The sequence below is a fragment of the Melanostigma gelatinosum genome (assembly GCF_949748355.1).
Source record: "Melanostigma gelatinosum genome assembly, chromosome: 9".
Lineage (NCBI taxonomy): Eukaryota > Metazoa > Chordata > Actinopteri > Perciformes > Zoarcidae > Melanostigma > Melanostigma gelatinosum.
In genome coordinates this window covers 16,905,904-16,925,604 of record NC_136642.1, presented here as the reverse complement: position 1 = coordinate 16,925,604, position 19,701 = coordinate 16,905,904, and the positions used below count along the sequence as shown (strand labels likewise).

The 19,701-nt window shown below is 40.5% G+C and overlaps 1 protein-coding gene across 1 annotated transcript; it reads left to right on the top strand.

The window, feature by feature from the left end:
* Positions 1 to 7,622: 7,622 nt before the first annotated feature.
* colec10 (collectin sub-family member 10 (C-type lectin)) lies at positions 7,623 to 17,124 on the top strand (the record flags this gene model as incomplete). Its single annotated transcript, XM_079276213.1, has 7 exons — positions 7,623 to 7,722; positions 9,356 to 9,427; positions 13,177 to 13,248; positions 14,936 to 14,989; positions 15,601 to 15,696; positions 16,459 to 16,670; positions 16,876 to 17,124. The coding sequence occupies 7 exons, from the start codon at positions 7,623 to 7,625 to the stop codon at positions 17,122 to 17,124; spliced, it is 855 nt and encodes a 284-aa protein (XP_079132339.1).
* Positions 17,125 to 19,701: the final 2,577 nt, after the last annotated feature.

Sequence of the window (19,701 nt, the reverse complement as noted above, 5' to 3'; positions counted from 1 at the left end):
AGAGAAATAAAGACAGCTAGATCAGGGATTCCCAAAGTGGGGTGCGCGAGCTGCCTCTAGGGGGTGCGCGAGAGGAAAAATGTAATGGCGGTGCAGTCCTGTCTCCTAAAAATTACGTTCCCCCAAAACTAAAATGCATTCTCAATTACGTTTTACCACGAACGTATTTTCTCCCTGATTACGTTTGTGTTTGACGTACAAATACGTTTCTCATCAACATATCTTTGCCATACTCTAGTCTTTATTATTTTTCTGTGATCTGCCTCGCCTCTACCCCGCCACCCACGAGTTATTGACCCGCGGCCTGTTCCGAGGGCTGACAGACCTGACGATCGGGTGCCTCACGGCGGGGGCGGCTGGAGACCTCGCGTCCCAGCGCCAACGGGTGAGCGCCCGCCACTCGGAACCATAAAACCAAGTCCCGGATTTCACCCGGGGGACATTCTGGAGGTATTGTGACCGGGTGATGTGCCTCGTTGCTGGGGAGGTATGAGCCGAGAGTGGCGGGGTGTTATGGAGGTATATATTACAACTCGGTGTTGTTCCCGTGCGTGGATGAGCGCATTTCTGCCGGAGACAGGCGGCGTGTTGTGGTCGTATTCTGACCGCGTAATAGGGAGAAGGAGAGGCGGTGGTGGAGAGGGAAAAATGTTAAAGAGATGGTGGAATGTATGATTGGAGAGAGAGAAGCGAAAAAGTTGGACGTGATCCCGGTGTCCAACAACACTGTCGCGCGCATCAATGCTTTGTCCGAAGACATCCTGGCTACATTAGTCGGTCGCGTGAAGAAGAGTGAGTTTCACTCTCCGCAAGTAGACGAGCCTACAGATGTGGCCAATCTGGCCAATCGTCCGTTACCTTCGTAACGTTACGTCCGTTACCTTTTCGAAGGCACGGTGCAGGAAGAGTTTTTGTGTTTTTTATCTTGTAAACAAACGCCACGCGCGAGCAAACTGTTCTCTCATTAGTCCAATTTTTATGCGGCTCTGTTGCTTTTTTTTTTTTAAGGTGTGTGTGTGTGGGGGGGGGGGGGGGGGGGTTTTGGGGGTGCGTGAACCCGGTCGGGATGTAGAAGGGGGTGCGTGGCCTAAAAAGTTTGGGAACCGCTGAGCTAGATGAACGCAAACATTTTGTCCAGCAAAGAAAGTTTGTTTTACGGCTCTGACAGATTGTCTTTTAAACGACAGGACAAGTTGTTGGGAAATGATCTATATTCAGCACAGAGTTTTAACGGCTTATACAATATAGTGAGGCGTACATGCTTTATCTTGAGGGGCTTTTTTTCACCCTCTTCATTTGAATAGGTGGTTAACATTTTACCACTATGACAACAAAGTTGACATCAGATACACTGAAGTGTGTCTGTTCAACACAGTAAGATTCGATTTCATGGTGCGAGCACAAACTAGAACACAGTTTATGAGCTGTGAACATGACAGTGAATATGTCTCTGTGTCATACACTGTAGATGACATGCAGGTGAAATAATGGTAACCAGTTAAAACAACTGCGAGCCATTGGTGATGGTTTAAAAAGACCAAATTTTGCCTAAAAATGAAAACTTATTTTCGTAAAAGTCTTCCTGGAAAGGCTGGATATTGAACCAAAGTCAGCAGAGTTTAAGACCCCAAACACAACACTATTACTTTCCATCATAGTGTTTCTATGTCAAACAAATCTGCTGATTTTGTTGAAGAAACATCATCTATTCATGGGGAGGAACAATGTGCCTCTCATCTTTCATGCAGGTCCCACATACTTGCTTTTCAAGATGGCATTCATCAAAATGAATCAATACAGAGGACCAGGCTCCTCTGTATTGATGCTGCATGTGTGATATGAGTCTGGACTAACATACTGTTGGTCAAACCCCTGTCGATATATTGCAATTGTATCCGAACAGCTGATGTGTCTCATTCTGCTCATTTTGATGTACTAACAGGGTGTCGTTTAGTTTATACATCTAAACTGGCTAACAATGTGGTATCGTGCCTTGTGCAATTGTAAGCATGTATTACATGGACCACTCCAGTCAAGCACTCTCTCCACACAGTCGTATTGTGGGTGCTGTATGAAGTTATCAGAGGATATGTTTTTGAAGAGACTGTTTTAAAATTCCAGCCCTGATTATGACACAAAAAAAAATCTTAAAATAGTGTGGAACAGTGGGATGTGTGTGTGAAGATCTTCTCTGCAACAGTCTTCCCAGATTTAACTTTCAACGGGTAAGATTGCCCAAAACATCTGAAGGGATCCGTCACAAGCACATACTCATGACCACGTTTGCTTTGCTCCATATGCACGTGATCAACTGAGACGACTTTAAAAGGTGAACTCATCTTAATTTTAGCCACTGGTGGCTCTCTGAGGAACGTTTCGATGTTTGTGCTTGATGTAAGTAGTTCCTCAAGACATGTGCTTTCAGTTTAAAAAGCATAACCAGCTGTTTTTTTAGTCAGCAGAATGTCAGAGAAGTCCTTTATATTTTCCTCTGGCTGTGTAATAGACCAATCTTCAATCTGTGCAAATCTTTGTGCTTTGCCTGGTGTGTTCAGGGATTGGCTCCATCTGCCTAATATGTCACCAACCACTAGAGGAGAGTCAGGCTTTACGGAGGACTTAGCCGCACCGGCCTGAGATCTAGGGAGGCTACTCATATGCAGTAAAATGAAGATTGACATATGGGTTATGATGAAGGTATGAAGTATTTATATACCTCGGCATAGACCTCCATTAATCACCAATTTGATACAGCATGCTTAGTAACCCAAATCCAGTAATGCGGTTCACGCCCAGGCCAGACATGATGTTGGTTCCCTAGTGGTGGCAACAACAAATATTCCGTGAGTTTTGCTACAAACTATGTAGGGTTTCTTTTTATCTGTTTTTCAAAGCAATCACAATGAGTAAAAAGGGTAACTCATCCTGTGGGAGGAGTGTTTCAAAAGACAAAGAAGTCTTTCCCCAATTGGTAAGTGCAGTAGAGTACAGTGCGTCAGGCTGGACCAGGTCCGAGGTATGCAGATATTTTTTAAGAATGTTACCCTTGTGCTTACTTTGAATCAATACATTTTAGCTTACTGTACTGTTTTGTTTGTTGTATCTGTTTGAAATGTGATTTATTCAGGAACTTGGAAGTAAAATCATCCTAAATGTTGCTTTAAAAAGTGTCACATTATGAATTATTCTATGGAGAAAAATGCTTCTTATATCAGTCAATATTTTAAAATAGATGACTCTATCCTCTTCTGCTGTTTTGCATGTACAATTTGTAACATCTAACATTAGCTTCCTTGCATTTTTTTCATCAAATCTAGACTGAGTTGGAGTCTGGATGAGCTTCAAACTGGTAAGAAACATAATAGGGTAAGCAACATCTGTATGCATCTTGCAGGCCCTGTTAGGAAACTAACTAGCATTTTAAGAGTCAAGAAAACCCCTATGGAATAGGCATTAATACGACTTATAACTGTAGTTAACCTCAATTTAATTACAGTACAATCCTAGTATTTTGCTGTCACTATACTTGTCGCTGTTTAAATGTTTTTTAAATGTTTTAGACCACCAGTGTGGTCTGACTCACTTCCTCAGAAAAGTGAAATCAGAAAAACACGGAAAGACACATCACAGTGTGACTTTGGCTGTCACGTCGTGCGTTGCTGCTTTCCAGAGAAAAAGCTTTGCCTGAGCCCGATTTCCCCAGAACAATACCAGGAAACACGGGTATCAGTCGCTTCCACAGCTGTAAGTGGGCCAACTGTGACATTCATGCTCTCCAGTAAATGAATGTGGTTTCGAGCAGAGGTTAGGTAAACATTTTATATGTTGAAGTTGCTGTCGACAGATTTGTCACTGACACACATGTGGCCAGTTCATGCCATGAATGGTACTTCCAGTGTTGTAAATGGGTCTTGAAGCAGCAGAGAAAACAGGGCTGTTTTGTGGTGTGGTTACCACTATGGAGTCAACCCTCAATCCAGGAGTGTGAATCACATTCTTAATTAGAGAATGCAATCTAAACCACATGTAAACAATTAGCCTTCAGGATAGCAGGGGTGTGTGTGTGTGTGTGTGTGTGTGTGTGCACACGGAGTAAGAATGCTGCACTTTTGTACCAGCGGAAGTCCACACACATTCAAAGGATGATTAACAACTGATGGTAGAGACACATACAGTACACTACACTATATACTACTGTACATGCTCATTATATTATCTATTGATGTATTCTATTCATTTTACCTTTATTCATACAGCGTAGGTTGGTTGAGCATACAATGCTGGACAGACACATATTTAAGATAGCACTCAGACAATATACAACGTGAAAGCATTCGTAAGCAGGTGGAGAACTGTAAATGAGGTTACCGCGATGTGTTTTGAGTTTTCAGTCAACATTGTAGACTATTACATGCATTAACAGCAAAGGCAGTTTTTTTTCCTAGATTAGTTGTGCCACGGGGTTCCTACAGCTTCAACTAATCACTGGAGCATGTTAAGTGGGCCGTAGTGGCAGAGCAGGAACGATACTGTAGGATGGTCATTTTCCAATTGGGGCTTTGTAGATAAATAAGTACCACCGATGATTACGTCTCTCGGGCAGGGAAGGCCAGCCAACTTTATCATATTGAACGCAGTGCTGAGTGTTGTATTAAACCTGAGGGCAGCATTGTAAATTACAGTTAGTTTCCTCAGAATGGAGGAAATATATTATATATTTATAAATATATCAAAAAATATTTTACAAACAAGCATTTCTATGTGATATTAAATGTGTTTCCCGTCGACGCCGAGACATTATTATTCTGTGACCCTCTCAATAATAAAACCAGTCTGAGTGGAGATAAAGAAATCATTATAATCCGTACATCTGGATCTGGAAATATATTCATTGTTCGACAGAGCAGAGATAATCTCATTCATAAAATGTTTAAAAAGTAAAAGCAAGACAGGTCCCATATTGGATCCCTGCGGCACACCATTCATCACCAGGAGGAATTCAACTTTGGCCGTTCTTACCTTCACACACTGATCAATATGCTGTGGAGCCAGTTACAGGCCGACAGAGGATCGTCTTTGCAAAAGCAAGGGATGATCGACAGCATCAAATGCTTCTGATGAATCGATAAATATGGAGGCTGTTGTTTAAACCAGTAATTAGGACATTCAATGATAACTTCTGAAATGGTGCTATCATTTGATGTTGACTTTGTAGTGTTCTGAGAGGAATGCCATCAATTGGGAGCTGATTATGTATTCCAGTATTTTTTTTATTTTGATTGATGATTATGAATCTGACCTTGAACTTTGAACAGAAAGTCCAAAGTAAAACTCCAGTGTTTCCCTTTCCTTGAAGTGGCTTTTATCATTTGTATTTATATTTTCATATTATCAATGGATCACCTGTCTCGTGGGATGTGAATGGTGTCCCCCGAAGTGATAAATTCACAGATGATTAATTATTCAACTTTGCAGTTCTCTTGAACTTTGAAAATCATCTTGAAGCTCGTTCTTTAGTTTTCTGGCCTGCATTATTACTATCTTGGTTCACTCTCACCACTTCACCAGCATTGTTTCTTTTGAACTGTAATTGAAAGCGCCGCACCAACCAGCCTATTGTCAACGACACCAAAAGCCAGAGCCATAAAAGAGCTCTCGTCCCAAAATACACATCTCTCAACATCAACAAATTCCTTCGCAGAAATGACATAGACTTCGAAGCTTGGAGCAAACAGTGGTAGAAGCCAAAAGAAACCTTTGTCAGACTGATATCAAGTGTGTCAGTCTTGAAATATTTTCAAGTCTGTGTGTGGTTTGAAAATGTTTTTTTAAGGATAACCCAGAAGAAACAAACATTGCAATCAGCAGCGAGATCTGATTAATGACTACGACTGTGTAACAGGCCTAAATTTGATGATGTATTTTTTTTCTTTGAAGAGCACAGCGACTGCAAGAGTTGAATTAAGTTGAATTGAGTTGAATTTCCCAGCCATTACTGGGTGTTTTTGAAAGATTTTTGTAAATACAAATATCAGTATGAGAGGCCAACCACATTAAAAACAACGAACCATTTAACTCTTCTCCTCAAAATGGCTGCTTTTCAAAGTGACAACTTGCCAACTCAATCCCTCAGGGAACAACAGCCCATGTCTGATTCAAGATGAATCTCCCTGTTGTTGTTTTTTCAATCAATAGCCTTGATAACATCGGCTCCTCCCTGTTCTTCAAAGAAGCGAGCACACAAATGCCCCTAACGACCTGCCTTACTGATGGAGAGCTTAAAAGCAGAACTCTTGAAAAAGGAAATCCCTCTTTGTGCCAAGACATGTGGCTCTGACCACACTCCCTTCCTTACTTGCTATCCCTCTTTGTTCTTTGCTCTGTCTCTTGTCTTTCTGTCTCCTTCTCTAATCATGTCTCATTCTTTCACATCATCATCACACGTCTCTTTTCTCGTTTTCTGCCACCCAACCTTCCTCCTTTCTCGCTGTCCCTCTGAGGCCTCCAAACTCTCTAATCCCTGTATGTTTTCATCACATAGTGACAAACCAGAGGATGCAATTTTGCAAGAATCTGTGTGTGCGTGCGTTTTTGTTTTTGTGCATGGACACTTTTGGTGTCTCGTGTGTTCGTGGGCATGTGTGCATTTACGTAATATACATCTGTGTGTTTGTTTCTGTGTGTGTGTGCATGTGTGAGCGTAAACCTCTCCCACTAAATGGTTTGTGGTCTGAAGGGTGAGGAAGAGTAAACGAAGAAGAGAGAGAAGAGGAACTATGTGCAGGCCCAGAGGTGCTACTCCCTTGTTGTTGATAAGAAAACATCCCAGTCTCTTTAGGCATGTCTAATATTACATACTGTGCACACACCATTTAGCCCAAATATTTACGTTACTTTTTTGTTGATTCATCAAAAATATCCAGCACGTCACAGTCAATTCATTGTCATCCTGACCATACTGCGATATCTTAAGTACAGCAAGTTGCACTTTTATAACCTATTTGTGTCAATTGACACTATTTACTTATTTTCACTGCAATGAATTGCATTATATTGTCATTGGAACAACATTTTTCCTTTCCTTCGTCAAGCGTCAAGGAAGAATGCCTTACAGTGCAAAAACAAATGGAATATAACTATGGCACAGTCAAATGTGTTGTAATGTACTCTGCAAATCGGACATTTCCCATCTTCATTTCGTCGACTATCTTGACGTCACTGTGTCTCTAGTTAGTAGTACACTGAGATTCATGAATCGTCACCATTTTGTGTTAGTGCTGACTTTGTGTACTTTTCCCTCCACTGTTGGAATATTTTAGGGTACTATAGTGCATGTATTTTAAAAACTGCACTTTGGCAAGACATACAGGAATGCAATTCTCTGTTTAGTGTTGTTTGACATTATGACAAGTAACTGATAAGACTCTATAAACAAGTGTGTGTGTGTGTGTGTTCTACAACAGCACGTCTCTGTTTCGACCCTCTCTGCAGTACGTTTGCTCATTAGTGCTGCATCCTCTGGTTCTAAAGTCAAAACAGTCAATCGGTGCATACTGGCACATGAGATACTCCTGCAAATCTGAAAGCCAAGATCTTCTTCAGTGGCTCGTGATGATTGGGAGATGATGGTGCTGTTGGTGCTCTGTGTGTTTGCAGCCGTGTTCAACTGCATCTCTGCCTCTGCAGAGGTCTGCACCAATACCTTCCTACCTGGAGCTAAAGGTAAGACTTGTCCCAGAATGTGCTACGAGTTTGCCTGTGTGTGTGTGCACGTGTGTGTTGGTGTTTAAACCTGACTGACATCGTAGTCAGATCTCATTAATTGCACACATGTGTGATAGAAGAGGACTACAGATACTTTGATATATCCTGATACATTTTTGGGTTTAGGTTATTGGGTGCTTGTTGTTTGTTCATACTTACTCTTAACTGGAGTTCAGACAATTTAAGTTGATGTATTTTCTAGTGAAGTACAGTATAGGAGTGTTAACTAAATGTCTTTACAATGTAAATGCCAATATCTGTATATGCGTCAAATGGAAAATTCTGAGGAAACACCCCTCACGTTCTTCAGGGTTTACAGGGCTGATGATAAAGGTAGCAAGCATGTAATGTCCTGCAGTTTATTAGCTAGCAGTCTGCTACCCCATCGACTTTTGGAGGGAATGCCTCCCCGTTTTACGACATCCAGTAGCTTGTTCCCCTGCTGATTCAGACAGACAGACCTAATAAAATGCACACTTAAGCAGAGCACCATTTTTTCAGCTCCATTCACGCTACTGAAAAACATGGCTTACGGTGTTACTCCAGCAGACGACATGCAGAAACCGAGCAAAAGACACCTTCATCTGAATTTTACAGTTCTTGAATGTAAAAAAAATGTATTTGTTTCATTCTTGTGGACAAATAGTTTTGCAAAAGGTACATCTTACAGTTTTCTGTACGAGTAAGAAAGTCCCAATGTGACAGAGTGTATTTAGACAGCTGCCACTGAACTGAATGATTATTTGTACAAAACTCATCCCAGATACACCGCTGACCACAGAGTCAGTCTGAGTGTATGTATTCTCACGTCTGCGTATGTGAGTGGGTGTTTTCACTTTCCCAACAAACATACTTTTATTGCATTTGCTGGAACTTTGACTTCAACATTTCTAAATAGATTTACTGTCATTTTTTTTTTATTGAAACATAAGATTGTCAAAACATTTGAAAAAGGTTCCATGACAAACTATGAATTCTCTTTTACTCACAAATCTCTCTGTGATTTGATACCTTAATCACACAAGCAAGGCATGTTAGTAGTTTTACCCTACATGTTTTCAGTTCAGCTGTCCACAAGAGGAAACACTTGAAATTGCAATGAATAGAAGAATACATTTCCTAAGTACTCCTCCAGTCTAATAGAGGGAGTTTGTTACCATCCTTCATTTCAATGCCCAGCACGTATACAAGATATAGAGCGCTGTTGGCATCCACAACTGGGGCATATTTACAGCTCTCATATAGACAATATGAAACCTCTCAAGATTTCTTGCCAAGAAATCTTTGAGCAGCTCTGACGCTCAATTGTGCTTTCAACTCCGAACACTGTGTGATGTCATTCATACTTCAAATGAGTTCGTGCTTTTGAGAATGATGGTGACTTGGATGAACATGCATTATAAGGGAATATGAAGAGTCAAAATACTTTTTTAAACATCCAAAGTTGTTTCAAATGTAACCTTACAGTAGCAGTGCACCTAAAGCCACAACTGGGTGTGCACTGAATCTTATACACAAACACTCAATCGCCGTGTGCTCCAGTTGTTCTTGGACAACTCACTTCCATCCTCTCTACTGTCTCTTAATCCAGGAGACCAAGGTACGATTGGAGAGGAGGGAGATCAGGGAAAGCTGGGAAAGAATGGACCACCAGGACTTCCAGGTATCCAACACATTTTGTTTTTAATTTTCGAACTTGTAGTCTTCAACCCCAACTGATGCTGACTCAAATTACATCACCACAAACGTCTTCATACAACTGTTTTCACCATATGTAGTCCCCAAGACCTGTAAACAGACTTTGAGCTGTGTTGAATTGTTGGAGTTCCACTTGAAGGCGTATAGTCCACATAAAAAAATGTTTGGTTTGGTATCAGATTGCTGTTTGAAGATGTTTGAAGAGGGAAATATTAGCAAACTCACAGTGACTTCAGGTCTGTTTTAATGGCACCCACACCAGCTGGGTGACTTTGTGAGTCACAGAAGAATCAGACTCAACTTGAAAATAAAACGTCGTAGAAACATGAAACCCGGAAACATGTAGACAACAAACAGTCACAGTTGTAGACTGTGTATTGCTCGGCGTTGATTGTGGTTGTACTCAACTTTGCAAAGTTTGGTGCAGAGAACAATTGTTGCTGCACTATTATCCAGATTTTAAGTCAATTCAGTAAATTAAGTCTAACTATTCAAAAAGGCCTTTTACACAGCAGACATTTTGGCATTTCATAGTCGGAAAAGCACAGGTTTTACTCATGAGATAAACGATATCTTTGTTTTTATACAGTGACAGTTAATAATTATTACTATTTACCTGTGCTTTTCCCAGTGTGATATGTCAAAATGTCCTTTGTGGAAAATGGTGCAAAATAGTGATATGACAATAAAGTCTACTTCCTGTGCTTCTGTCTTTACTAGCAACATGTGTAACAAGGGCAAAAGTAATGGGTGAGAAGGCCTCACTTCTCTTATGTTTGCAGAGAAGTCTGACCTCACCCGTCTATAACTCAAAAATGTAATTCACATTGCTGCTGTAACCTGAACAAATAATCACGTCTTACTTTCTGCAGCTTCCAGACAGTCTGTGTGACTTTGCCCTGGCAGCAGCTTCTGCTTTTTCCTGCTCCAGACAGTTTGCTTTCCTTTGCTGCGCGGTAGATACAGCTTTGCTCTGTGACAGACAGACAGACAGACAGACAGACAGACAGACACACAGACAGACACACAGACAGACAGACAGACCTGCACTGATGTGTGTCTGTGGAGGAAGCAGACGTGTTAATTGCTGCTGCAGGAAAGCAATGGCGTCCCGCTTTGCCATATGTGTTCCAACTGGGCTGGTAGATGAGCTAGCCAATCAAGCAGCCATATGATATACATGTCTGCGCGCACACACACACACACACACTGAGGTATAAAATTAGCAATACATGCACACAAGGCAAGCAAGCCTGTAGACACAAGGAGGCAGACGTACCCGCACAAAGACACAATACATAATTGTATTTACACACGCACACACACACACACTGTGTAAAAACACTGGTTCCTGGCTGCCCTCTTGCTCTCTGCAGATGTTTGTTTTATTCAATAACTTCACACAGAGGTCCACACACACACACACACACACACACACACACACACACACACACACACACACACACACACACACACACACACACACACTCAACAACAACAGAAAGACACATGCCAAGACTGCTTGAGTCTTTTCCAAAACTGTAAAGAGAAAGAAAGTCTATATATGTGAACCCTTTTCAACTTTTCAACAGTGTAGCAAACCCAATCATTATGGTTTTTCTGTGTGTATGCTTGCTGTAGGATGAAGGCAGGTTCCTGTGATGACTTTGTAACTGCAGTATGCCAACAGCTCAACAGATGACGCATGTATTCCCTTAAGTTAAGGCCGTTTTACAGGAAGCAGTTGATTCATTTTGGAATGTTAAAAGGGAATACATGACTGAATGCTCTGGTGGGCAACAAAAACTATTTGTTGCTCCAAACTTAATAACGTCGACGAAGTGTGCTGCTGGATTCATGCATTTGTTAATGGTGCTTTACTTACTGTAAAACTGCTGCTAAACTTTATCAGCGTTACAAAAAATAAAGCTCAGTGTTATGTAAGGATCTTAATTCTTGGGAAGGAACTTTTGGGACAGCAAGCAATGAACCATATGTACAACAAATGGAAAATCTAGCTTAAGCCTTAATTTATTTCATGAGACCCAGCTCTATCTCCTCTGTAAACAGAAGTACCAGTATTCATTTGTGCTCATTGTCTTTGAGCAAACAAAGTGTAATGAATGATCTTCTTAGCATTTGAACCTCTTGTATTTTGGTTGTATTAAGCCTTGAAAACATTTAGTCCATTGAGCGTTTTGGAAATAGCTTGAGGCTCTGTGATTAAAATGACAAATATGTCCTTCACCTCCTTTATCCTCCAGCAGCTGGAGAATCCAGACGTTAGACCGGTTGGAGGGGTTGGCCATTATAAAGAGCGACTGCAGTGATAGGGAGCACTGTTATCTGGACGTTTAGATAGACGGTTTAACTGGCAAGCATAGTCACATGCGAAAACAACATTTATCAACTTTTATAGACAGAAGGAATAACGAGAGACCAATAGATTCAATTTCTGCATATGGCAAAAAACGAACACCGATAATCATGGTTCACAATCAGTTCTCATGTCCATAGTGTCAAAATATTGACTTTGAGATGGTGCTTCTCAGGCGTTCACACTGAAAATGATGCAGAAAACTGCACACAGATAACAGTGAAAACGTTTCCCATAGGCCAGAGCTTTACATAGTCTACCAGACCTCATACAATCCATAAGACCTCACACCTTCTGCCAACACTTGTCACAAATCATCAAGTAGAAACTCCACACGAGAAAATGGGAAATCCTAGTGAAAATCTGGCTTTGTGTGTGTGTGTGTGTGTGTGTGTGTGTGTGTGTGTGTGTGTGTGTGTTTTCCCACACACGCACACACACACATGCACACGCACACATACCCGCACAATCTCTCTCACACACTGATATTCTCTTTTAACACCAAACTAAAGTGGCCTCAATAGGATTGTGGAGTGAAAGTTGACAGTAATCAGAATACAGAGAAGGACTGTAATCGCATTGTCATTGTGTCAACAATCAGATCAAAGATAAAACCAGATAATCAACAGCTGCTTACAAATAACTCGACTGATCATTGTTGATTACACACTTTTTTACAGGAAACAAAGAAACAGAATGTAACAAAATTAGATCAATAAATAATAAATGCAATCATTCACTCTGTTTATTACATTTAAAGGTGGACTTCCACTTTGACTAAACCTGCAACAAAACACATTTTCTCCCAGACTATCGTCACTCCACAAGCAGCCTCACAACACAAAAAACTTAAGTCTGTGCCCAAAATCAATCAGCATTTTCCCTCTAATTTTTTTACTGGCATAATAATAATAGCAATAGCAGCATCACTTGAAACCAAAGTATACAGAGATTGTTGGAAAAAAGCCTCCGGGCTTGCAATTTCTGGAAGCATGCAATTATATTGATTAGACTTTAAAACAACTAAATAATCAAAAAACAAAGAGAACTGATGAAAGCCATGAGGAACTGTCATAATTGTAAGAATATGACAAGCATGGATTATATAATGTATGTCTAACTATAAGGGGGCTTTAAAAGATACAATGAAGAGATTTCACAGTGATATCTACCATATTCTGGAAAATGTTGCATCGTGTACACACTACCCTTTTCTGTATGATCATCCGTCTGTGTTGGAAAGTCATCATCTCAAACTGAAATGATGAGATTTATTTGCCGTGTTTTCTGAATTATCTCCATATATTCTTCCTCCTCTCATCCTCTGTCTTCCTCAGGAGCGTCAGGAGAGTCGGGGCTTAAAGGAGAGGTGGGCCACACAGGAAAGATGGGGCCTATTGGAGACAAAGGTAAAACAAAAAAGTATAGTTTCTAGAAGCACTTTTAATGTAAACACTGTTCCTGTCTTTGTATCCCCTTCATTTTCTCTTCATTTATAGTTAACTTCATACTATACTACGACTATAAGCATGGGCCTTATGGATTCACATTACAGTAAGTCAAATAGAGTGTATCCAGTAAATCAAAGAGGAGAGTGCATCAAGTGGAAACCCTCCTGCATCCTCAGTGCCCTGTGGAAAAGAATATTTATAAAATGAGAAAAAGATTGATTTGCCTTTAAACCCATCCTGTGTATAAATGTATCCTTGTCCTGGTGCCATGACACTTTTCAACCTGCATGCAGTTGTCAACAACAGGCTACAAAAATGGCAAAAATGTAACTGTGAGGTTTCTACAGGATTTTAGTGACTTTATAATTGCCTGAAAGAAGAAATATTGTTTCCTGAACTCCTCCTCAGCCTGGACTGCAGCTCCATAATCATAGACTCAAAACATTGAAATAAGTAGAACAGACATCGCTACAAAACCAGCAAACTTGATTCGTCCCAAGACTAATACACACGAGGAGGAATGTTTCACGATCTATTTTATGTTTTAGATCACATCCAAAGATAGAAGAAAACATAATCCTACAGTATGAGGTTATCAGCGTTGGCTGAAACTATTTCAAGCTTTATTTTTATTTTTTATGAGCAGTCATGTTCCCCTGCCTCTTTAGGCATTTACTTTTCTCAGTATTCATGTTGAATACACTTACAGGAAAGTGGCTGTGCATCAGCCATCTCAGGCAAAGGAGTGAGGTCACAGGTTTGGATTTCCCTTGATCCTGAGCGCCGGTGGCTCATAAAACACATCACAAACTGAAATTCAGCTACTCTTTTACTGAATGTCATGCTCACTCACAGAAAACTGTTCATTTAAGATACACTATAGATACAGTAAAGATTATTATGATACATGAGAAAGTATCCTGCTATAATTCTATGCATATGTCATCCTATTATCAGTGAGTTTACAGGGCTTACATTTTGCTGGGCAAAACTATCTAAAGCTTTGAAAGCATGTGCAATGTGGAAAGCCAACCATCGGACTGCGGAAACAGAAATGTTTGGGGTGAATTGAACTCCATGCTCCAGAGATGACATTTGTCTTGATAACCATGGAGCTACTGGAAACAGGATAATACGTCTGAAACCAAACCTGTTGACAAAAGCCTGATCAGATTGTTCAGGTCCACATATAAAACCAGCCAATTGTGATGTTTGTTCATTTCCTAAGTAAAGCGCAAGTATAAGAGAGTATGTTCTTGATTTTATATACACATAAAGCTACTATTTACCCTTATTTCTATATTTTAAAAAGTATTTTTCTTGTCATGTTGAGACCTATTTGGAGCAAATACATCTCACTCACAATAGGTCAAAATTTGACCTGCGTAAATCTATATCTGTGTGCAGCCATATTTTAAATGTTTCATGTATGATACAGCCATCTGGTGGTAACCTGCTGTAACTGCATACCAATGTCACGTAACACAAGAAGCTGGCAGTATGTTCAATTAATAGTAAATAGAGAGTCAGTGTCAGTACTGTGTTATTTATTTATATTCTAAGTGATTAAAAACAAGAAAAGGTGAATTGCCAGCATCACAGAACTTTAGGAATAGTCTCACATGTGATTTCTATTGCTCTGTAGGTAACAAAGGAGGTACAGGTTTGGAGGGACCCAGTGGTTTAAAAGGGAAACCAGGTGAGTACGTTTAAAGCATGCAGACATTGCTTTTTTCATATCCTATATACAATACCCACCTATTAAATGGTAAATGACTCTGGACATTCTTGTTGCTGCAGAAATGCAGTAGAACAGCTGTAAATACAGCTCAGCTGTCAGAGAATATTAGGATTAGGTGATGTTCTTTGTTGTTTTGGCCCTGTACGACAACAGCCTTGGAACAAGCAAGAAGAAGAAGGCTGCAGAGCTTCACCAGGGACGATACCAAATATTGGCTCCTGTCTGATGGTCACAGACTTAGAAGCGTACTTATCATTCAAAACTTATGGATAGCGTTGCAAATAGTCCTTCAATGCTATGAACCTAATTCTAACAACCCAAGGCTAGGGTGGAGGAGGCATTAGCCATGCAGCAGGACTTGTCTGCATAGAGTGACTGAGAACTTGTCGGCTCTCGAATGGCTATGAAAGCACACAACAAAGAAAGCACAGCGGTGTTCCACTGTGACGCTGTACACGAATTTAAAGTGGTAGAGTTTTGTCTCAGTCATAAAACAGAAAGGTTAATTATGGACTAATAAATCCTGTACACACTCAAATAAAGGTGTGCTGGCCTTTGTTTACTACCAGGCACAACATGTGACTGTGGCAGATACAGGAAGGTGGTTGGACAGCTGGATGTCAATGTAGGCAAGCTGAGGAATGCTGTCAAGTTCGTGAAGAATGGTGAGTGCCGAGTAATATTTATGGTTTAGCACACACTACACTGTACAGTAAGTTAAGTGCACGTGAGCCAGCTCAGTATCCTCAAAAGTGTGAAAAACACAACATGTAGCTCTTAGTTAAGATAAAAAGGAAAAGCTGTATTGACTTGAGATTGAATTTATGAATTTGTAGGCCATCTTAGAAAAAACACAATGTTTTGCAACTCAATATCGTCTTTCTTTTCTTCCTGTTACCTTCCCTTACGTTGTTGTTATTTGTAATGTACAACACCACTCCTGATTTGCCTTTTGTTCGCATGTCTGAAAGACTTACATGATGTACTTTTCTTCTCATGCCTGTGTTTACCTCTGGCATGTAATTAGATGAACTTTGACAAGGAGACTCAGCTTTTCTCTCTTCAGTTTTCTGTCTCTTTTCTTGTGAGTACTGGTCTGAGAGGCATAGTGGAGCTGCAATTTAGATACGATGAAACTACGTCCTTGTTTTCATTCATAACGCCATGTCAATGCCCCGACAATCATGAGGCTAAAGCCCGCTATAGAAAAGGTTTAGTCTGGCCTACTGGCTTCTGATATTTTTTGTTTCTTGTTTTTTTTATTTAATGTCTTTTTTTCTTTTTACCAAATACATATTGTTGTGTAGTTCTTTTCTTTTTTTTCTTTGAACATAAACATTCTCTCCAAAGAAAACTGTTTCATAGATTACCATGTAAATACTGTACATTTTCTACCTTCTAAATACGTTTAACCCTGTGCTGTGCAGTCATCTTGGGGCTGAAGGAAACAGAAGAGAGGTACTACCTGCTGGTGAAGGAGCCTAAGAAGTTCAGAGAGGCTTCAATGAACTGCAAGTTGAGAGGAGGCACCCTAGCCATGCCAAAAACCAGCAACACCAACCATCTAATGGCAGACTATGTCAGTCAGGCAGGACTGACAAGAGTTTATATAGGAGTGCTGGCTCAAAGCAAGGACACAGTAAGTGGGCGCCATCAGATGCTCATAATGTACATGCAGACACACACACACACACACACACTAGCAGGTGGTTTCCAATTTTGGTCTTTTGTCCTCTTTTGCCACTGTTTTCTAAAGGAGGGTGAATATTTCGGGCTAAACTCTCCCGAAACCTTTGGATGAACTTCATAATAATTTCTCTGTCTCCATCTGTGTTTGTCATCAGAATGAAACAAGCACTTATGTGTATGCAGACTCCAGCCCTCTGCAGTGGTTTGCAGGGTGGAGCCAAGAAGAGGAGCTCAGCTCTAGAGTAGCTCCCACCACAAACTCAAGCTGTGTGGAGCTGCTCCCCACTGGGGCATGGAGTCATGTGGAGTGTGAAGCCACCATGTTTTTCATCTGCGAGTTCCCAAAGAGCAGGAGAAGAGGAGGAGGAGGAAGAGGAGGGACACCTGCCCTGGCATCATCATGAGTCAATGAGACATTCAGACTTGCATGCAAAAGGATATAAGTAGACATGTTGTTTAGAACTGGCATTTATAAAAACATAAGCATTCAATTCAAAGTCTTTTCAAAATAAGAGTTATAATTTTGGTTGCAACTTACCCTTATATTTATTGCCGATTAATATGCACATTGCTTTCTTGATGAATTGATTCATCTTCTTCTTCGTGCCATTGAGTGCCTGTCATTGTGCACATCTTGAGCAAATTCAATTTTCTTGCATTCGGCTACTCCTTACCTTTTTTTCTGAGTATTGTCCCTGATCTGCTTGGGAAGCCTTTTTTCCACCGTTTTTGGTGGATTCCTGGATATATTAAACAATGAATCAGCAGATTGTTGAAGCTCTACTTTAAACAGACTTTTATCAAGCAATACATTACAGTCATTTAGCAGACGCTTTTATCCAAAGCAACTTACAATTCAGTATCTATCTATACACCGTACAGCTAAAGGAGCTATTTGGGGTTAAGTGTCTTGCTCAAGGACACATGGACATGCAACTAGTGGAACCAGGGATCGAACCGCCGATCCTCTGATTGCAGGACAGCACCTCCTCTCCACTTAGCCATGGTCACCCATACATATAGTTTGGGTTGGTAGCAGAATGGTTTGTGCAAGTAAGCTTGTTTGTTTTTAGGGTTTAGAACTCAAGTGTGCCAATTCAATGCTGGCTGTTGGCTTGCTTTTACATTTACATTTGTAATAACCAAACCAGTGTTGCTTTTGAATTCTTACTGTAGTTACTTTAGAACTTGTGATCTAAACTTGTTCACAACGTGCTGAGTAAATCAGACCTGTGCTGGTCATAAACACACACGCCCTCCCCTCCATCTCTTTGGCAGACACCAGCCTGTCACACATCTCCTCCAGGAGCCTCTGCCTGTTTGTACAGCTCTCTAGCTCTCTGTCACACACACACACACACACCAATGTTCCCTCTAAGCTGCGCGCTTGAGCAATCGCGCACTGCTCGCACATTCTCAGCGCACAAGAAAATCTATGCAGCGCATAAAATAAAATTCAACATAAACGTATTAATTAATATCTAATATTAGTCCTAATCTTATCTAATCAATTAAACCAATAATAATAATAATAATAATAATAATTTTGTTTTCTGTACTATTTTGCAACGTAACTCAGTGAGTGACAGGTGTCCAGCCAATGATACGATTCGGTTCACTTACGCTACGCAGCCAATCATAGCATTGACACTATTGCCCTGCCCATTCGCGCCGTGCAGGTTAGCTAGCTAACAACAGTGCGGCGGAGTTACGAGACGCAAATGCTAACCCCTTATCATGGCGAAACGAACGGGCAGCGACACATCCACTCACCAAGCCATTGGAAAAAAGAAATGTGGTTATTTTAAGATGGAATGGCTGTCGGAGTATGTTCAAATAGAAGAACAAGCGGTGAAACTGGGTGAGATTTTTTCTTTTTCGAGGGGGAAGGGTCTACTCTGCAAAACATGCAGCGAAGCTAAAGTAGCAAATGAGTTTTCCGAGGGAAAAATGTGGACTGAATGGAAGTTGGACTACCTCAAGCGTCACATTCAGCAGAAAAAACTAAAACTAAAATCAAAACAGCATCCAGAAATCGTCTTGAAGTGGCACATTTGGACCAGCTGATGCGCATAAAGTCAAAGCAAGAAGCAGACGAAGCCATCAACCTGGACAAAGTGTACAACCATTGGAGAAGTGAGAAGGACAGACGTGAAAAATAAGGTAAAATTTAAGTCAGATTTGTGCATATTCTCGTGACATTTATTAAGATTTTTTACTTATGGATATTAATCATTAAATTATGTTACTACTAGATCATTTATGGGTAGTAGAAATGATAATAAAAAACTGAGTAATTACATATTTTACAGACAGAGTTACAGGAATTTACACTGTATCACAAGCTACAGCACACGTCATTGTGCAAAATGTGAATGTTTTAATGTGAACAAAATGTTATGTCTGAAAGGTGTATATGTATCATTTCTTCCAGAACAGGACCCTCACACAGGCCACAACAGGACCCTCACACAGGCCAAAGCAGGACTCTTCCCATGGCCAAAGCAAGACTCTCACATAAAACATACTACACATCTCATGAACAACAAGATTTTTGTCTTTTTCCTTTAAAGTTTGTCAAATCACTTATATTAAAAGTAAACTAGTGAAAATTGCTGCTGTAATTTGATTATTTTAATAAGCCATGTAACTTGCTATGATCCAAGGTTTTGAACAGGTGTGATACTGGTGTGTGGCCACAGCGTGCACATCTGATGTTGCTCACAGTGGTCCTCAGTGTGCTCAGGGAGCTTGTGTGTATGCCCAGACACATGAAAAATTAGAGGGAACATTGACACACACACTCCCACACACACACAGGTGAAGAAGTGAAGAGTGAGGATGAAGTGTGTGACTCTTGTAGTTTCCCTGCTGTTGATGGTGTCCCACTCTGAAGCCACTGATGGATCTGGTGAGTGGAAAGGAAAAACAGCAAAAGTGTTTCTGAATCAGTGCTTTCTACATCGTGGGGATATCTTCTC